The following is a 20,529-nucleotide window of genomic DNA, read 5'->3' as shown; positions in this document are numbered from 1 at the left end:
GTCCTCCAATATCCCAGAAACCTTTGGCTTCAACCGGAAAATAATATTCACTACATCAGCATCAGGCGCGGAATCAAAACTAGCTACAACGACTTTAGCCTTCAGTATTTACAGGGAAATACTTCATTTCAATATGAATGCACCAAGTGCCACGTTGTAAGCATTTACAATATCTATGACACTATCGGGAAATCTGAAAACGGCCGGAATGTTTCGTTTATCATGACTGCGAATGTAGAACTAGATTGGTGTTAGGGCCTCCACGAGGACTCGCATAACGTTATCTAGGCCTGGCAAGCCACTTTTGATAGCCACTTAGCATACCTACGCGTTTGAATTTAAATGCCACATATTCTATAACTAATAAAATGTCTGGGTTCAGTTTTGGAACGACCACGTTGGGGGCCCCCAATACTGGAGGAGGGTTTTCTTTTGGAGCTGCAACAAGGTAACATTGTTTCTAAGCTTTGCCATTAGCAGAGAATGTTTAATCCATAGACGGGCTCTGACATTAGCTTCTAGCTAGCTAGAAAGCTAACCAGCTAACTGCCAAAGTTGGGCTGATGTCAACTTGCTCTCATACTCGCTGACTCCAGGGTAGCCAGTGAGCTACTAAAACTTAACCCAGTTTACCGTTAAATTAGTGGAGTTCTTGTTCTGTGAAAATATGTCAATCGTAACCCAATGTTTTATGAAATACGTTGTCCGATTGTTGGGCGCGCAATGGTAACGTTAACATCTAAGTGTACGTTCAAATACGTTAACATCTAGCACTACCTTCTGAATTGTTCAAATATGGTAACGTTAACATAATCATGCTTATGTGGTGTCAACTTTCAGATTTGCACAATTACTTTCGGTCAAAGCTATCTTGGTGTGATGTGAATAACAATACTTTTGCACGTGGAAAACATTGCGGCGAAAATGTGTAAAATTCAAACTGGTATCTAAATTAAAACTCATATTGTAAGTTATTGTATTGTAAGTTATTTCTGTGAACGAACAGTAACCTATCCCAGACTGACCGTGTAAGAAATAACGTTGCTTATTGTGGTTTGTGTCCTGTGCTTTTGTGTTTCAGCGCCCCTGCAGCGCCAGCGAACACGACTGGTTTTTCATTTGGAGGTCTTGGGGGCGCTGCTTCCACCCCGGTTGCTGCTGCTGCTGCCACAACAACTACCTCCGCAAGTTTATTCGGAGGTAGTGGCCTGTTAGCTCAGAAACCAGCTGGCGGCTTTGGCTTTGGTACACCTGCCGCAGGTAGATTCTATAAGAATGCTGATATAATGCGTTTTGGTACCCATTGTATATATTTGTTGACTATTTTTATCGAGTGCACTGCAATGATGGTTAATGAGTCTAGTCTTATTTTCAATGTGTTTTGGGTTATTGACGTTAAATTATTACTTTCATTGTTTGGTGCACGTTGTGTTCACTCAGGCAGATAACTGAGTTTCTCTATTTTGTTTACTGTCAAAGTAGTAGTTGTTTAAAAGGTCAGTTAAGGCCTACCAGCCAAGATGGTTTCATGTTTGTGATTTTTGTGAGATTACAGCCTATGTCTTACCACTTTCTAGGGGCTGCTGCAGCTGCACCAAGCACTGGCCTCACACTAGGTAATCTTCAGCCTCACACTATTAAGCTTGTGTTGCCATTATATTCACATTAAGAGAATGCTGGAAAATGAAATCTTAAAGAAATGAGTTTGTTGAATTCAACATGGAATTTTAGAACCTTGAATTGTTCTGAAATGGAATCTTGTGTTTGGAATGTTCCCCTGACCAGGTCCATCACCACCCTTGTGCTTTCTCTTACAGGTGCTCCTGCTGCACCCACTGCTGCTAATACAGGTTTCAGCTTTGGGAAGCCGGCTGCCTCCGCCACACCTTTCTCCCTGACGACCACCTCCTCTGCCCCAGCCACTGGCCTCACCTTTGGCTCTGGCCTCACGTCCACGGCGCCGCAGACCAGCCTGCCGGGGTTCTCCCTTAACCTCGGCGCCGCGGCAACCAGCTCCGCGGCCCCCTCCACTGGCCTGTCCCTCGGCTCCAGCCTCTTCTCCAGCGCAGTGCCCACTGGTTAGCCTCGCATGCCTACACGTCCCCTGCACCCCTCCCTCCATAGCTGTGATGAGTGTGTCCAGAGTTGTGATCCCTCCCTCGACTGTTCTCTTCCTCAAAGCTGTTAAATGTTTGGCTCTGAATATGTCACTTCATCTGAATATCCGTAGGTCATGCAGATCAGTCAGGTGAGATGTAGTCAGACAACTGCAGGTCACAGTCAGGCCAGATGTAGTCTTCTCAGACTTTTTATATGTGAGATAAACAATTATAACTGTCTGAGTGAGACAGAATTTCAATCAAGAAGCAGTGGACAATTTTCATTATATTGTATTCATTATACACTGATTTGAATGTTTCAGGTTTGGGGCAGCCAACTCTGGGTGGAGGTTTGACTTTGGGTGGAGGTTTGACTTTGGGATCTTTGGTGTCCTCTGCTGCCACGACAACAGCTGCTGCGCCCAGCCTCGGCCTGGGTGGGGTGGACTTCAGCACCTCCTCGGAGAAGAAGAACGACAAGTCCTCCGGTGTCAGTCCACAGTGAGTAGCTCAGAATGGAACTTCTGTTGTTGCCACATGGGTACAACAACATTTACATTTATTAATTTGGCAGACGCTTTTTATCCAAAGTGACTTACACATGTCAATTATATTACAAGGGCCATTGGCCCCAGAGCAACTGGGAATTAAGTGCCTTGCTCAAGGGCACAACAGTGGAAGCTGGGAATTGAACCCACAACTTTTCAGGCTACTGCATGCTAGCCCAACTCTTTAGCCCCTATGCTACCACCACCCACTGACACCCATAATCGCCCACAACATTTGCTCAGTTGCTTAAGATCTGTTATTTCTGACTGTCTGACTACAGAGACAGCAAGGCTCTTAAAGATGAAAACCTACCTCCAGTCATCTGCCAGGACGTGGACAACTTCCAGTAAGTATTGTGACTTTCTGTCTTGCCACTGTGTGAGGTCCACTATGTGATTTCTAATCGCAAACATTTCTAAAGTATATTACTGTAAATAAGATGTGAGTGTAGATTAGATATCAACAACCTATCTACAACCCTCACAGTCTATGTTTTCAAAAGCCCGAAAGTGCATTGAAGCCTAAACTATCTGGGCCTGTTTCCAATACCTGGATTGAGCCTAGTCCTAGTCTAGAAGCAAACTTCAGTGAAAATCACAGATGAAAAAAGCTTTTACACTTGCCTTTCACATCAGTGCCGAAATATTTAACTAACAAGTATTTGTTTGTTTGTTGTTGTGTTTCCTTGCCTTCCTACTATGTAAAGTGACCTTGGGTTTGAGAAAGGCGCTATATAAAATAAACTTCTTATTATTATTTATTTATTATTGGGTGGTGCTGACAGAAATATAATTGAATTGACACAGTGGCAGAGTTTGACACTGGTGTGTGGGGTTGTATTGAAAACGATGTAATTTAATTCAATCTAATTTAATCCAATATCAAACACACACTCATGTCGGTGCCTATTTGCGGAGCGTAGGGTTAGTTTATGTATGGGAAACTGTCCGTTTAAGTATGTTATCCAGAACAGAACAGAAGTGAATGTTTGCGGTGAACATGTTTCTATAAACTGATCAACTTGAACGATTTTGTGTAAACATTCCATCTCAATGGTAGCTCTCCGTCCAACTCCTAGCGTGCAGAGAATTACCTTCTCAAACTCAAAAGTGTTCGCAAACGTTAGAAACAAACTCAAGGCACTTTTTTTTTTTTTTTTTTTTTGCAAATGTTGTGAATTTGAACTCACCTCTGATCTTATTTTCTTTGTCCATCAGGAAGTTTGTGAAGGAGCAGAAGCAGGTGCAGGAAGAGATCAGTCGCATGTCGTCCAAGGCCATGCTGAAGGTGCAGGACGACATCAAGAACCTGAAGCAGCTGCTCTCCGTCAGCGCCAGCGGCCTGCAGAGGAACGCGCTGGCCATCGACAAGCTCAAGATGGAGACCGCACAGGTAGGGCTTTCCCTTCACCTACTGTAGACCGCACAGGTAGGGCTTTCCCTTCACCTACTGTAGACCGCACAGGTAGGGCTTTCCCTTCACCTACTGTAGACCGCTTCACCTACTGTAGACCGCACAGGTAGGCTACACCGGGTACGTAACTGAAGCATTCTGCTGCAACAATTAGCTTTCACTATAAGCAATGGAACTGGTTACATCAGACGTGATGGCGGCGCGTACGTTTGAACAAGTTAGACCAGTCTTCTAAAACTATTTTTTACACTCCGTAAACAGTGCGTAAGTTGCGGACCTGGTGTAGCCCAGGCCTCAGTCTTCACTAGTAAAGAGAAAGAAGGAAAACAGTGTTAAAATGGATGTGAAGAGTTAACACCGTAAACCTGAAATAAATTTCACTGTGAAAGAATATTTATTTGAATAGATTTGTCATTGAAGAACTGATGAAAATGGATTTCATGATGCCATTGTGTGTTTTTGTAGGAGCTGAAGAATGCTGACATTGCCTTGAGAACTCAAAAGACCCCGCCGGGACTGCAGCATGAGAACACTGCTCCATCAGAGTGAGTGAAGCCGTACCTCAGAAACACGCTCTCTGGGCGCTATTACCCTCGCCCACCTGTAGGGGAGCCAGAGTATTGTATTATTATGCCCGCCGCGCAGCGAAGCGCCGGTCATATAGGTTTAGTCAGATTTTTTTTTTTTTTCTTTTTCGCATGTCCAAATTTCCGTCAAGGATTCCTGGAACACTAAGACCGGGGTACACGAAACTTTGTGGGCATGTAACCCCACATGGATAGCATGGAACCATCGTTTTTAGTTTTGATCTGTAGCCCCCCCGCTGGACTGGACCCCCCGAAAGGAGGGTAGGGCAGACACAGTTGTCTGTGAATATCTCGAGAACTGTAGGGTTTAGAAGGACCATTTTTTTGTATGTTGATCTCAAAGGGCCATGTCAACCCATTCCATAACTCATTTCATGTATAGCGCCACCTAGTTAAACTCAAAAAAGTAAAAATGAGGTGTTGTAATCGCAGGTATCTGTGACCTAACATAGTCAAAACTGCACGAAATTGGAAGTGTAGGATCATTATGACACCCTCTGAATGCATGCCAAGTTTCGTGAAATTCCGTTCATGGGGGGGCCACACAATAAATTAATTTATGTTACTATACACCAACTGGCCTGTAGGTGGCCGGAGACAGTTTTCTGTGAATATCTCGAGAACCGTAGGGCCTAGGAGGTCCACTTTTTTTGTTTGTTGGTCTTAAGGGGGCATGTCAACCTATCCCATTACCACTTATTTCATGTATAGCGCCACCTAGTTAAAAATTAAAAAGCAAAACATTAGGTGTTTTCATCACAATATCTCTGGCTGACATGGTCAAAACTGCACGAAATTGAAAGTGTAGGATCATTATGACACCCTCTGCATGCATGCCAAGTTTCGTGGACTTTCGTTCATGGGGGGCCTTACAATAAAATAATTTATGTGTACATTTAGTGACCGTACACCAACAAGGATTCCCGGGACACTGAAAGACCGGGGAACACGAAACTTGGTGGGTATGTAACCCCACATGGATAGCATGGAGCCATCGTTTTTCGTTTTGATCTGTAGCCCCCCCGCTGGACTGGACCCCCCGAAAGGAGGGTAGGCAGACACAGTTTTCTGTGACTATCTTGAGAACCGTAGGGCCTAGGATGACCAATTTTTTGCATATGTTTGCCTCCAGGGGTCATGTAAACCCATTCCATATACACACATGTGCATAAACAGATACACACGCACACACATACATTCACAGTAATCCTACGTATGACACATACTCACACAGTAGACATATATACGCATGCACATGCACACACACAGGCACATAAACAGGCTAACACACATGCACGCACACACGCCCACCCACCCACACACACATAAACATAAACATGTACACGCACACATGCACACAATTCAAGAATTCCTCAGAATTATGAACAGGCAAGATGGGGGTGGGGTTGTATAAAATGTATTTTACATGTGAAATCTATGAACTAATCATGTTTTGGTACTTGTTGTCTAGCAGATAGCAGTGAGAATTGAGTGTGCATAATGCAATTCAGTGAGACCGTTAGAATCATATATGCCTTTCAGCGTGACTTATTTTTGTGGAAAACATGTGCTGGACTGGGCGGCGATCATATTTTGTACCGCTCTGTGGTACATCTAGTTTGGGCCCGTGTGTGTCCAGTCGCGTAGCTTCAAACGTACGGGTCAAATTTACTTCAGATCTTTAATTAGGCAGAGGGGCTATTTCAGTCTTCCTATTATCTTAAGCATCCGGCTCAGAATGCTGATGCTGGAATTTGGTTTCATTTGGGTTAGAACTGACGCCTGACATCAGGAAAAGTGTCTGCACTTGCCTGGCTGATTTTGTTGTAGAGTTACAATTACCTCAACATGCATTTACCTGCGGCCGTCTGACAACAGGACATTTAGATACTTTATTGATCCCCAAGGGGAAATTCAATATGTGTATACCGGTATATATGTATATGTAGTACAATATGTAGATCTTAAACATTTTTATGATGCTTTTACCGATTGTTTTTGAGTTGTGATGGCATCACCATTCAACTGTCTGACAATAGGGAGATTTACAAGCTGTTGTATTTAACTGAGAGGAGAGATGAGGACTCTGAACAGAGAGCAGAGGAACTGTGTCAGATGGAAACTGTTGTTGCTGTAATTGCTTTTGTGTGTTGGTGTCTTTAAAGCTTTTATTCTGATGTCAAATATTCCAGAATATTATACATTTTATGAGGTGTAGCAATATGTAGCAGTGGGTGGCTCTGGGCACTGAACGAGTTTGCTAACAAAGAAGCCATTGAAATTTGATCCAGCTTATGGATCAGATTTCTGGCCGACTGTTTGCATCCATTGATGAAAATGATGCCTGTATTTGTTGATGGTCCATACTGTGGTATATTGTGATCATTCATCCCCATTATAAGAATTTAAACTATGTCATCATTATGATATTTATCATATAATTGCACAATGATGTTTTGACACAGGGTCTAAAATTAGCCTGTCAAATGTTAGTAAAAGTCTGTCAATGAATGACATCCTTAATGGTAGGTTGCTGAAATAGGCCTATATTTACATTGCATTTTACAACTTATTTGTCAAGTGTACATCATTTGTACAGTATGAACATCATTTGTACAGTATGACATGCGGTTATGTAATGTGGTTAGTAATATTGACACATTTTTACATTAAATTTCCAAGAAAATGTGTCATATATATGGAGGTGTATGTTGTTATTGGGATATGAAATTACCTGTATCCTGATTGAGAATTCGGTCGTATTGTACAGCCCTGTTTTTGATTAGCGTCTCCTCCTGCCTGTAGTTATTTCCGCGGCCTGGTGGAGCAGTTTGAGGTCCAGCTGCAGCAGTACCGCCAGCAGATCGAGGAGCTGGAGAACCACCTGACCACCCAGGGGAGCGGCTCCCACATCACCCCGCAAGGTACTGGGCTTGCTGCTCTCACAGCCACTGCTCATACATGTCCGGTGCTCATCATCTACTCTCAGCCTGTTGTCTTGTACTCCATCAATCAACCTGTATTAATATGAGTGTCCATAGCTGTACAAGTTAATCACTTTGGATGATGACATACACTACATAATCAGACCCTTTTTGTGCACTTGTCACACTGCGTAGCTGACATCATGACATGGATTACAGATAGATAAGATACAGTAACTCTTATATTGCTTTTACTGATTGTATTTTATTGTTTTATTTTACGCAGTCAAAAGAAGTCTCTGTTGCTATGGTTTTTGCCATTCTGTTGAATTTTCTTATTGGTGTTTTTGCAAACAGATCTTTCCTTGGCGATGCAGAGACTCTATCAGACGTTTGTGGCCTTAGCTGCTCAACTACAGACAGTGCATGAGAATGTGAAAGTGAGTCGGATGTTCACGTGTGTGTGTGTGTGAGAGATAGCGGGTACCCAATTTTATGTTTATTTATTGAAGTGGGACAGTGTACATTAATTAACGTGCTCCTTTAAATAAACCATGTAAATGTACCAGAATTAGCCACACGATCTAGTGTTCATCTGCATCTATTCTTCCATCTGTAGTAAAGTTAATATGCTTAGAGGGATGTCCACCTCTGTGTGAGAGAATAAATCGCGGATAAGTGCTTTGTTATCTACTTGTCCACACCGATAATAACGGTTAAATACACATAAGTATTGCTCTAGCTAACTGCTGGAGGTTAAAATGTTAAGTTTAGGTTAGAAAAAAATCTGAATGTTACACATAACACATGGTTACAACTACTAATAGGTTACATCATAGCGATGTTCTTCAGACAATTAAACATTTAAAAAAAGCCTTGCGTATTGAAGCAAACAATGTGCACAGATGGCCCAATTTTTGTTTGCTTCAACAGAGACGGAGGGTTTATAAGAAATAGAGTTCAGATTCAGTCAGGAGTTGCTGTGCTATTATACCCTCTGAAGTAGTACTTGTGCAAGAGAACACTGTAGAAAGTTAGACATTCCTTTAGCCAGCTGGAATCAACCAGGATATTAAAGGACCAATCCGTAACAATCTGATCTGATTCATTGGGCTATTGGGCACTCTGGTTAATACATGGGTGCAGTTAATACATGGTTTTGTTTTTATTTTAATTTGCATGAAACACTGTCCTGTGCAATGTGACTATTACACAGGAAATTACTCTAGACCCTTGGTTGTTTGACAGTGGCACTGAATTAAAACCAGACCTGTTTCTGTAAAGAAAATCATAGTACAGGCTCAGGATACTCAATTCACAATGTTAGTGTAAACTTTACCCTGCAAAAGAAAAAATCTTACCCTGCAAAAGAACCATCTTAACTTGGCCTGGGCTCATTTGAAAAGGAAAGGTTCTGTGGTTAAAACAATGGAAATTTGCAATTCTTTTTAGAAATAATGGCCTCCTGGGCTAAAGTGGAAAGGGAATATCCAACTTCACTTATTATAGTGCTCAGTTCAAAACCCAGCATCTATGACAGTGTGGAGGTGCATTAGTGCCTACGGCATGGACACCTTACACACCTGGCAATCAATTCTAAATTATGTACAGAGGCTTTGACATCAACAAATTTCACGTATTTAAACAGTATATCTCCATAGAGGACACCCCAGACTGTTGAGCAGCAGAAATCCTATATTGGGTAGGAATGGGATAGCATTTCATTCTTAAGTCTAGCAACTGGTCTCCTCAGTTCCTAAACACTTACAGAATGTTGTTAAATGAAGAGGTGAAGCAGCACAGTGGTACATTTTCGCTCTCTCTTCAAACTAGTTTTGATGGGCATGTCAAGAATAAAGATGAAATGTCGAGATTGAAGTCGACATGATATTTCTACTTTATTCTCGACATTTTCAGTTTAATCTAGTCATGGCAAAAAAAAATCTCACGTGTGTGGCCCTAATAATCTGTCGTATGATTGGCTGTTGAGTTCAGATATCAACATTCTATTACAGAATTAGAGACCGCATCTTTAATGAGAGTTTGGTCCTTGCCATAATTATATGAACTAAATACGTAGTCATCAATACTGTCAGCATATCCATTAATCCATATCAGTCCTTTTCTTTATTGCTTTATTTTGTATTTATTTAATTTAACTTGTATTGTCATCTTGTTGCCCCCGCTCAGATCTTGAAGCACCAGTACCTGAACTACCGGAGGGCGTTCCTGGAGGACTCCACTGACGTGTTTGAGTCCAAGCGTGCCGCCACCAAGAAGTATCAGAGTGCCCCGCGCGTCACCACCGGCCCCGCACCGTTCAGCAGCGTCCCCAATGCCACGGCCGTTGCCATGGCAGCCACACTGACGCAGCAACAGCAGCCTGCTCCAGGTCTGACCGCCTTCAAGTTCTAGAACCATTCTTGCTCTTAAGCCTGGGAGAGAGAGAAAGAGAGAGAGAGAAAGAGAGAGAGAGAGCGCGCAAGCAAAGCAGGGGAGTGATTGAGAGGCAGAGAAAGAGATAAAAGGGTTGGATGAATAAAGAGCGACCCGGTTAGTCTTTGTTCTCCGTGTTTTCTTATCATCTTTCGCTGTTTCCGTGAGGCTCGCTCTCTCCGCAGCTTTCTTTAATTTCCCCCCCTTCCCTAATGTGCCCCAGCACTGTCAGCCGTTCTCTGCCTCACTGGATTAAAATGCCCTGCTCTTCGATTGATGGACGTAGAGTGTGCTGACCGATCCCACACTCAGCCTTTCATTTCTGAGGAAATAAAATGGGAAAAAGCTCTGATCATGATCAGTAGGGTGATTCAGCAGTTTTGCTGTAAGAGGCTCTGTAGAAATGGCCATGCGATTTCCAAAGGGCTTGAGAGGTCGGTCTTCATAATAATAGTATGTTGAGCCAGTTTTAGCAAACACTGAATGGACAGTGGCGATCTTAATACAAAATGTTCCGTCACTTTCACTTAAATTGTGTGATCTGAGTGTTGTAGTATTGTTTTTAAGGGTGCTGTGTGTTTGTGGATTTTTTTTGTTAAGGAGATAGTGAAACACGTTTGGGAAACTCGGCTTTGGGAACTTGTGTGTTGAACTGATGGTATTTAGTTTTATTATGGTTTACAGTGCAGTGTGTGTGATCTTTTGGGGTCGGACGTATATCCTGGATATCTTGCAAATTGTCTAGAGGGAGATTTTGCCTTTCTTGCAAGTTCTTTCTGAACAGCACTAATGTAGCAGATCGTCAGAACCCCTCAAATGGTGCCCCATAGCAGGCCACTCACGTCAAAAGATATAACCTCTACACTGCACTCTACATCTTGCACTACCAGTCCTGCCTTGAAACATCCCCTCTGCTCCCAAACGCCTTTGTCTTGTGTACGTGTCCTCACATTGCCAGTAGGGTAGACCAAATGTGTGCTTGATTCTGTATCTCAGTATGCATAAATTATTACATTTTGAGATTGAGAAGAGATCTAGTCATCCTTAGCAATAAGCTCTTTGAGACTTTAGCTTTTAAGCACAAGCTAGAGTTGTTGTTAAATACACATAGCCAAATACAGTGTTAATGTAATTATTAACTGATCAAAGAAAATGTTTACCACACACACACACAGTAGTGTCCCTACTCTTATTCCCACAATCCCACCCCAGTTTGATTAGACTTTACTTTTGCATGATGAAAATTAAGTGATCAACATTTGAACCAAATTTGTGTCTAATAACATAAGCACTTGTGCCACGACAGTGTGTTTGGCCTATAAATGCTTTTTTTTTTTTGTAAATGGATGGAAGTGGCAAGGTACTGTTGTTCTTGTTTGTCAATTTAAATGAAATCATTATGGGAAAGGTTAGCCCCCCCTCCCCCACTCAAATGTATACCTGCCTAATTTTCCTGGCATTTGAAAATCTCAGGCAAAAGGCATGTGTGTAAGCCTACATATTGGCCTAGAACAACGTAACTTCTCTTTTTAAAAACAGAGAGCATATCACACTGTCGGACTGTTTTGCATTGCCGTGCCTCGGTCAAATGTAAGAACATATCTGTTACAAGACTGGAAATCCTGGATTTCCGTGAAGAAGCCAGCTGATTATGGCGTTAATATTAATGTTTGTCGTTGGTTGCCAACCAGTTTTACCATTTTCATTAAGGCCTTGAATCCGTTATGACTCATCATTGAGTCTTCACTATTTTGCTTAAGGATTCAAGATAAGTGTGAGGTGTGCATTTCTACTTTGAGTTTAGATTATGGGTGCCATTATATGAATGTTTATTTTTGTCATTTCTTTTTTGTTGAGATGGCATGTTTGCTGTTGGCATGACGTTTTTTTTAATATTATTATTATTATACACATTTGTGTGAAGGAATTAATATTTGACACCATCTTAGTAATTTGATTCTACCATTCCTTATTCACCGTAACCGTGGCAGCCCTTCAGGTTTCCATGGAGACCAAATGGAAGTACTTGCAGGTTCCATATCGCAATTGATGTAGGTTTTCACAGTCTATAACAAGAATAGTCACAGTTCTGGAAGCCATGTACACATCTTAGCATAGTATTTTGAAGTTGAAATGGGAAAAAAACAAAAAAAAACAGGGTAGATATTTTTGCCAGGGAGCATAGCTACTCAAAAGCGTCAAGTAATTGTCTTTATGTGCCTCCAGATCCAGCAGAATCACAGACAAGATGCGTAATATTCAGTGCCATAATAGAAACATAAAACATGTTACCCCTAATATATGCAGAAGAATCCACCATGTACAAATGTACTCCCCATCACCTGTAGGCTTCCTTGTGTAGTTTATCTGGACTATGCAAGCAAACTCAAGGCGTAGTCTGTAGCTACACAGCAAAGAAATGTGAAACCAAATCTCTATTTTTCATTCCACTTTCTTGAAGGGCTACAGTGATCTACCGCTTACTATTGCATAAGGTGTGGATGTACTGTTCGTCAAGTTAACATGTAGTTTAATGCCAAAAGCAGTATTGGAGAACACCATTTGGCCATGTTTGGCTGTAAACACAACAAAAATAAGCTGCTACTCTGGACATTTGTCCAGATCCTTGCAAAACTGGAGTTCTTGCTTCTGACTTAACTCTATTTGGTGCTTCAGTGGGTGGGTGATGACACTAGAATGTTGATGACTTTGTCAGTAAAAATGGGAAATGACATGGATTTGTCCTGATGAGTATTGCAGTGGTTTCTCCTGGGTTTTGGTGAAAGTACGATAGCATCAATCTGCCGAATGTTATTTATGCACTTGCACCGTTGTGTGTGAGACGAACAGTATGGTAATTTATTCAAAGGGGTTGTCCTTGAGGAATTCTGAAGACTGGGATTGTGCGTTTTTTTTTTTTTTTTTTGTAGAAGTGGTGCTTTTGTTTAATAATCTCTCGAGTGCGGTCATGAGGCCTTCGTTGTCGTGGTGATTGCCCTCTTCAGTGAAAGCTGGCGCGGGGGCGTTTTCCGCTCCCCGCTTTTGAGCTTCGAGTGACAGAAAGAGTTGGCCTAGTTCACGTCATGGAAAGTCGTCTTAACAACTCCGAACTCTACAAAATTATGTTCCCAGGCATTTCTGTTTGTCTGTATTGTAGTTGTATGTTTTTTATTTAAAGATTTGACACGTCATGATCTGTGTATCATGTTATTTTTAGAGGTACAGGCAGTCAGCTTTTATCCCAGATGTTTTCCCCTTTCTGGTCAGGTTCCATAGTTAGGCTTATGTCTTGATGATACTAGTGGGGCGTTTGATCAGGAAGTTTACAGAGAGAGACAGAGAAATGTCAGGTCTCTAAGTTTATTTAATTTGAGGGCTTTTGTTTAAGATGAGTGCAGTATACATTTGCTTGTTGATTGCATATTATATGGTGTGCCTTTTTAAAACCTAGATACAATATATATATATATATATATATAACATGTTTGAAATGCATTTTTGGCACATATTAGCCTTCGATCTTTGAGACAATTTTGACACATGTAAATGAAATATAGCAAGAAAATAACAATCAGTTTTGTCTTCAACTGTTTGTCATGTTTTATGTAAGTGAATTGTTTAATGGACAATAAATGCGTTTCTAAAGAAAAAAAAAGCCCTTGTCTTGGTTTCTTTTTGACTGATAAGTAACTTCTCAACAATGAATTGGATTGATAGCAAGATGCAGACATTCATGTCTCTTTGCTGCATCTCTTAAATTATATAAGCCAATCAAATCAAGCTTGATGGTTATAACCAGCTAAAAGGAAACGAGACAGGAGCATGCAGGTTCACATGGACCGGGGGGGGGTAAAAGTGTTAACCTTTGACCTCTGACCTTTTGATAGCCAGATGTTTTAGTATTGCAAGTCAGGGGCTCAGGTAAGTGGCATGAAGTACAGGTTTCAGAAGTGAGCAAGTGGGTATTGGCGAGTCGGGTGTAGAGCAGCGACAGGCCAACTGTTGGTTTCATGAGTAGCCTCTACACTGACCCAGGGGACTGCTTTTGGCCTTCACACCGGCGCTGTTTTTCCCCTCCAGCCCTCACTGCAGGTTTGGCTTTGGAACTCATGTTGTTGCTGTGGAGACAACCCGGAAGCTTTTTTTTTGTTTGTTTCCTTTTCCTTTTGTTCTTTGTTTTGTGTCCTGTGTGAGTGTTGAGTGCACGGGGGTAGTTGCAGGGTCCTCCGTTGGGAGTAAGTTCCTGTGCTTTCTTTCTCTGTCTCAGGGTCACAGGCCGCCCTGGGGGCTGGCTTTGGGGTTCCCTTCGCCCCAGGCATGGGCTCTTCTGGCCTCGGAGGTACCTCAACTCCTGTACCGTCATCTCAGCTTTGCCACTTGTGTAACCTCTTGCCTCTGCCTATTTCCACCCCCTCACCCCCACCCCCCAAAAAAAACCTAATCATGTGGACTAAAGCTTATTGAGTATGACTACAGAGACCCAGTGTTGTTTCCTTATAGAAGTGATCTCCTCCCCCCTCCACCTCCTCCTTACCCCCTCCTGTGTTCTCGTAGATTAGATAGAGGTAGCTTTTCACCTCCTGTGGCAGACCACTCAGACTGCTCAATGCTCCATGTCTGCACTCGTCCGATCCTCCTTCTGTGGCTGTGATTTATTTCATCTCCATTGTGTTTCCTCATGAGCTCAGGAAGTGAAAGTGAGGTAGTGAGTGAGTGAATTCTCCATTGGCTGCTAGTGAGTAAGCAAGTGTGTGTGTGTGTGTGGGGGGGGGGGATGATTTGATAAGTGACGAAATGACCAGTGTAACTGGCTGAGCTGATCAGAGGTGTCCTGCCCTCTCTTGTGTCCAGCAGCGTTTGGAAGCGGGCCTGGGTTCGGCAACGTGGCCACGGGCAGCTCCTCGTTTGGGTTCTCCTCCAGCAAGCCTTCAGGTGGCAGTTTGAGTGCAGGTGTGTTCCATCCCCTGCTTCCACTCATCTTCCACTCATCCCCTGCTTCCACTCATCCCCTGCTTCCACTCATCCCCTGCTTCCACTCATCCCTTGAATGGAATTCCCAAGTCCTGTAAAACAGACGGAGTTGAAATGACATGCTCAGATTAGCCTGAACTCCGAATTTCAAGCTCATCACTCAAACAAGCTTAGACTTTGCAGTTCTCTCAACAGCAGTTGATAATATCTTGTCCACGATTGTAATCCATTCACCACATTTTGCCAAATTCAGAGAATTGCTCATCGTGGTTGTCTAGGTTTTCAATTCAGACTTGTTCATACACAGTCCTTGGTCTATAAATAAAACATATTAGCATTTAAGCTTGCTAATTGACTTGTTACTGATATATTAACATGTTGCACCATTAAAGAGCAAAATATCTCCATTTTGCCAGAATTGTTGATTATATCTCGGTGACATGTTGCTGTACAGTACACACTTGCTATACATACTGTACTTACACTTGCTATACATACTGTACTTACTTACACTTGCTATACATACTGTACTTACTTACACTTGCTATACATACTGTACTTACTTACACTTGCTATACATACTGTACTTATAACTCTCTCCCCCCCCCCCCCAACACTCTCTCAGGTTTTGGCAGCTCCAGCACGTCAGGTTTTAACTTCAGCAACCCTGGTATCAACGCCTCAGCCGGGCTGACGTTTGGCGTGTCCAACGCTCCGGCGGCAGGGTTCGGCACCGCTGCTCCCCTCCTGCAGCTGAAGAAGCCCCCCGCGGGCAACAAGCGGGGCAAAAGATAAACCCCCCGGCGGAGTGGTGGGGGTAAAAAGCTAGACGTCGTCCAGGGCAGTGGTAGATTGAGAAGCATCTGTGTTAAAATGTCTATTTTTATACATCAGGCAGGGACGTAAGGGATAAGTCATTAGCACATTTAAAAAATGAGATCTCTCTGTTGTCTTTGTTTTTCTTTTTGTGTTTTTTTTTTCCTGCGTTCTTGATTATGATGCACCTCTTCCTTTTTGTGTCTGATAGATGGACGCAGGAAGTTTGTGCTGATGTTGTCATTTGTAGATGTTGTGGATGAACTTCTAAGAATACATAAAGCAACTGATGAAAGTTTGGAGCACACTTGCAAATCTTCTTGCTTTGTGTTGATTATGCATTCATATGCATGTGCACTGTGTGTGTGAGGGAGGGGGTGTGTGGACCTCTAACCGTGTCTTGGTTCAACGTGTTAATCCTGTATTTCTTTAAGTCAAGGAGCCTGGTTTGCCTATGTAAAAGTCAGTCGGTTCTCTTTGTTACTCTGAACTCCCTTTGTTTCCTTTACCAAATAGTGCAAAAGGTATTTTGTACAAGTCCGCAGAAGTTATGTGTATATGTGTATTTTTCAATTTTGAAAGAGCAGTTTAATAATAAAAATAATGAATGATTTTTTGTTTTACATTTGAATTTATATGCTTCCATACCATGCAAAGCCTATAGAATATCGGGTTGATAATGTTCACATTACCACATTTTCACCAGTAACTGACAACACTCGCAACACGATTTGGGAATAAATAAATAAATAAAATACTTAGATGAGGAGTATTATGATGATAAAAAGCCTAAAAAAGAGGGATAATGATGGATGTAGCCTAAATTAAAAATTGAGAGGAAAAAAACATACACAGGTTTGGGGGGAGAGAATTTCTACGTTTAACAAAGGTCAACAAAATACAGAATATAGGCTATTTTAAATGTATATTAAATGTGTTGCGGCTAGTTTAATTTCAGGGATATTTCTCCTTTGAAATTTGGTTACCACCCTTGAACGTAAGTGACGGCCGTCAGTGACTGTAGATACCACTGCCTTTCGTCGTAAGGGAGTAAAGATGGCGCCCACGCATGTATTAAGATGCTGCCAACGGGGATTAGCTTGGATTCCAGTTATTTTTATTGCCTTAGTGGTCTGTTGGTCGTATTACGCGTATGTTGTGGAACTGTGCATAAGTAAGTTACATGCTTTCATTAATTCTATATCTGTTGAAAATAAGCCAATAGTTTGATTGAGCAGTTTAGAAGAGGTGAGCTAGCGAAGACATTAGCTAACCTGCCGCTAGCCAGTTGAAGCCAAGAGGCTCTTGGCTTGTGAAAACGAGGAAGTGATTGACAAAGGTGGGAACATAGAGACGTGGTCTTCTGATTTGTATCGCAATAAATGTTAAAATGCGGCAGTGTAACTGTATTGTGTTTACAGAGCTAGTGTCAATGTTAGTTTCAGCCAAAGGGCTCCGCAACCACCATATCAGTCTATGAAAGCTCTGGGTTGTGACTGAATTAGTGCAACTTCAAAAGCTTGAATGATCTCTGACTGTAACGTTAGAATGGACGTTGCATAACAAGACAGCAAATTAATGTTAAATAAAGTTTGACGCCCAAAAGCATGGTCACCTTATACGGAGCTTGCCAAATTTCACTAGTCTTTACTTCAACCAGCTAGAGTCTAGTAGATGTGTAGCACTGAATAAATGGTGTCAAATCTCGAGGTCTGACTTCTCATCTCTGAATAATCCCCTAATGTTCAGCGGTGATGCGACAGCACTAGCGTCAGTCCTGGTAGTATGTGGCTAAATTGTAACAGTGGCGCTAATGTAACACCAGATTGTTATTCTGTTAAGTCTTTTTTGTGTTTGTCTTTACAGTCACCATCCCGAGCACAGGGGAAAAGAGTAAGTCCAGTAGTTGTGTCTCCCTGGATTTCAATTATGAAATTGAGTGAAGAGTTTTTTTTAAGATGGAGGAAAAACTTGAAGCGATTGGCTGAAAGTCTTGTTAAGTATCATTCCATCATAACAATAGCCTGTCTGTGGTCTGTGGGTGTCTGATTCTCATGAAATGTGGCTATTTAAATTGGCCTCTTGTCAGCTTGGCACCAGCATCTTACGCTGGAGCCTGTAGTCGAAGCTCAAGGCTTCATTTGCTGTTATTGTGCTGAGTGCAGCTGGCCAGACAACCCCGGAATACTGCGCCAGTAATCAAAAAACAACACATGAATGAACAGCGAGCACGGCTATAGTCCTATACACCAGAGAGCCATGCCGTGTGTAACCTACTTGTGGAATGTAAAGAGTCCCTAGGTCTTGGCAGTGTTGACCATCCACTGGATATGTGTCTGTTTTGTCATTGAGTGTCTGTGTTTTCCTAACTGGTCGTCTCTTGCAGTTGTGTACCTGGTGCTCTTCCATCTCTCATTCATCATGTTTGTTTGGTCGTATTGGAAGACCATTTTCACTAGACCAGCAAACCCCTCCAAAGAGGTAACACTTCTCGCAAGCTCCTGATTTGCCTGGATATTGTCTTTGTGAAACTGTCATACAAGTCATGCTGAAAAGTGTGGTGTGTTTAGTTATCGTGCTCTGGATATGTTAATTACTGGCCAGAGGTATTGGTGTCCTCAATACAGCAACTGTTTGTCTGGGAGCTTCACAACTCCTTCTTTTATATTTTAGAATGTCGCTCTGTTGTCTGATGCTAGTACGTTGGCCCATCTTTGGTTTTTTTAGTGTCTGATGGCAGTCGGTTAGAGAACCGTAATCCCTGAGGTGTGTGTGTGTGTGTGTGTGTGTGTGTGTGTGTGTGTGTGTGTGTGTGTGTGTGTGTGTTCTCCATCCAGTTCTGTTTGCCAAAAGTGGAGAAGGAGCAGTATGAGAAGGAGGAACGTCCAGAGAACCAGCAGGAGATCCTGAAGAGAGTGGCCAGCAGTCTGCCTCTCTACACCCGCACTGGGGCAGGAGGTGAGTGTCTGCTCTGCTCACTCCTGGGGCCTGTTGCACAAAAGCAGAATTAAGACATCCGGGATAAGTTACTGAGCTGCGCTCAATGAATCCAAAACAAGAGCGTACAGGCTTAATTGGTTGCACAACGAGCAAGCCAGGATGAGCAGACACGGATTCATCAAGCCAGGTGAAACCTATCCTGGATAAGTGCGCGCTCACGGCTCCCTCAAATAGACCCCGCCACCGATCACAGATTCACTGATTCACCATGGCAACTAGAGCGGCTTCGTTGCTTCTTCTATGGTGTGAAGTAGGTAGCGATAGCCTTTTCACAACAGCAACAAACAGCAACACCTCTGTTTAGGAGAATATTGCAACTAATGCCGCGACCACCACGCGCGAAATGGTTAGGCACTCCCGTGACACATTGTCGCATGACAGGTCAGGAATGGCGATATGTAAAAGTTAATTAATGATCACAAACGTTTAAATAATGACAGTGGGTCTAGTTATATGTAATAACAATGTGTAGTGGGCAGTGGAATAACTATTGGTTTCCATTTGTGGTGACTGCTGACTGAGATAAGGGATGAGATTAAATAGATCCTGGAACTTAGCCTTGTCTGGAGCAGGCTAGCTCCACAGAATAAATCGCCATGGTGATTTATACCATAACATATCCTGCTGCCCCCTATTCCGCTTTTGTGCAACTGGATCACGGATAAATTGAGCCAGGATAACCAAGATATCCCGGCTTAATCCCTTATCCTAGTTTTGTGCAATAGGCCCCTGAACTGTAATGCGTAACAAAAAAAACATGCTTCCCAAAGTACTATGTGCCCAGTAGTCAAGTCTGTCAACCCAGTCCAGTCATTTATTCCCCCTGGAACTGGTCGCCAGCTTACCAGTTCAGTTCAATCGCCAGTTCAATTCTGTTCAGTTCCGTTCAGGCACTTTATTATCTCAAACGGGAACTTGTCTTGCAGTCAGGTGCACAGAAGATAAAGAAGATCAATGCAGCTCATACAGACAACAACCGCAACAGTCATTTTGTTGTTCTGACTCTGTGGTTGTCTTTAACCATTTGTTAACGACCATGATAAATGGTCAGAGGGGAATAAACTCGGCCTTGTGCTTGTGCATGTTGTCACACACTCTGGTGAGTGCGTTGAGGACCTATCTTTCAGCTCTTCCCCCATTCCCTGACCAGTCTGACCAGTATCTGCCCAGTCTGACCAGTGTGATTGTTGTTCCCTGACCAGTGTCTGACCAGTATCTGCCCAGTCTGACCAGTGTGATTGTTGTTCCCTGACCAGTATCTGCCCAGTCTGACCAGTGTGATTGTTGTTCCCTGACCAGTGTCTGACCAGTATCTGCCCAGTCTGACCAGTGTGCTTGTTGTTCCCTGACCAGTCTGACCAGCAGGGCTTAAATTTCACTGCGGGATTGCGGGTATTGCGCATAATTTGTTCAAGTCCCGCAACTCTAGCCATCATAATGCGAGAAATTCCCGCATACACTTTTACAGCCTGTCTGATGACGTTAATATAGCCTAATCATTAAGTGGCGTGAATGCGGTGCTATTGACCGGACTGATCAACTACCGAGTTGAATTGAACATAGCCTCATGCAGACGGACACACACACGGAGAGAGAGAGAGAGAGAGAACCACTTTGCGCTTACGCAAATAGGCTACGCTACCATGGCAAACTTTTACATCTGGAAAGAGCTCCTTGGTAACTATCCTGCTAGCTCAGGTCACGTCAACACTTGATCCCAGAAAGATTGTCTTC

The 20,529-nt window shown here is 42.7% G+C and overlaps 2 protein-coding genes across 6 annotated transcripts in view; both read left to right on the top strand.

Annotated features, from left to right (window-relative positions):
* The first annotated feature begins 51 nt into the window (after positions 1 to 51).
* On the top strand, positions 52 to 16,408 carry nup58 (nucleoporin 58). 4 transcript variants are annotated; one of them, XM_042068247.1, is made up of 14 exons: positions 52 to 448; positions 1,082 to 1,260; positions 1,578 to 1,616; positions 1,818 to 2,078; positions 2,423 to 2,600; positions 2,929 to 2,994; positions 3,866 to 4,040; positions 4,527 to 4,606; positions 7,454 to 7,572; positions 7,930 to 8,012; positions 9,763 to 9,964; positions 14,276 to 14,347; positions 14,860 to 14,958; positions 15,605 to 16,408. In XM_042068247.1, the coding sequence occupies exons 1-14, from the start codon at positions 369 to 371 to the stop codon at positions 15,772 to 15,774; spliced, it is 1,803 nt and encodes a 600-aa protein (XP_041924181.1). In that variant the 5' UTR covers positions 52 to 368; the 3' UTR covers positions 15,775 to 16,408. The 4 variants fall into 4 exon arrangements, with proteins under 4 accessions (XP_041924181.1, XP_041924183.1, XP_041924182.1 ...); XM_042068249.1 differs by lacking the exon at positions 14,276 to 14,347 and having other exon boundaries at positions 14,863 to 14,958; XM_042068248.1 differs by lacking the exon at positions 14,276 to 14,347.
* Positions 16,409 to 16,822: 414 nt separating this feature from the next.
* zdhhc20b (zinc finger DHHC-type palmitoyltransferase 20b) overlaps positions 16,823 to 20,529 on the top strand; it is a 13,662-nt gene continuing 9,955 nt past the window's right edge. For both annotated transcript variants that reach the window (XM_042068252.1, XM_042068251.1), the window contains exons 1-4: positions 16,823 to 16,969; positions 17,662 to 17,688; positions 18,182 to 18,276; positions 18,633 to 18,753. In XM_042068252.1, coding sequence (XP_041924186.1) covers positions 16,852 to 16,969; positions 17,662 to 17,688; positions 18,182 to 18,276; positions 18,633 to 18,753 — 361 coding nt within the window. In that variant the 5' untranslated portion in view covers positions 16,823 to 16,851. The remainder of the gene's footprint in view (positions 16,970 to 17,661; positions 17,689 to 18,181; positions 18,277 to 18,632; positions 18,754 to 20,529) is intronic.

This window comes from Alosa sapidissima, chromosome 17, assembly GCF_018492685.1.
Source record: "Alosa sapidissima isolate fAloSap1 chromosome 17, fAloSap1.pri, whole genome shotgun sequence".
NCBI classification, from domain to species: Eukaryota; Metazoa; Chordata; class Actinopteri; order Clupeiformes; family Clupeidae; genus Alosa; species Alosa sapidissima.
Note: the sequence above shows the minus strand (reverse complement) of the source record. Positions and strands in the feature narration are given on the sequence as shown.

Bases quoted from the DNA above. Each gene is read 5' to 3' on its own strand.
- nup58 (XM_042068247.1), top strand. From the start codon at position 369: ATGTCTGGGTTCAGTTTTGGAACGACCACGTTGGGGGCCCCCAATACT. The intron at 2,079-2,422 runs GTTAGCCTCGCA...TGAATGTTTCAG, and splicing joins CTCCAGCGCAGTGCCCACTG to GTTTGGGGCAGCCAACTCTG. The intron at 9,965-14,275 runs GTCTGACCGCCT...TCTCTGTCTCAG, and splicing joins GCAACAGCAGCCTGCTCCAG to GGTCACAGGCCGCCCTGGGG.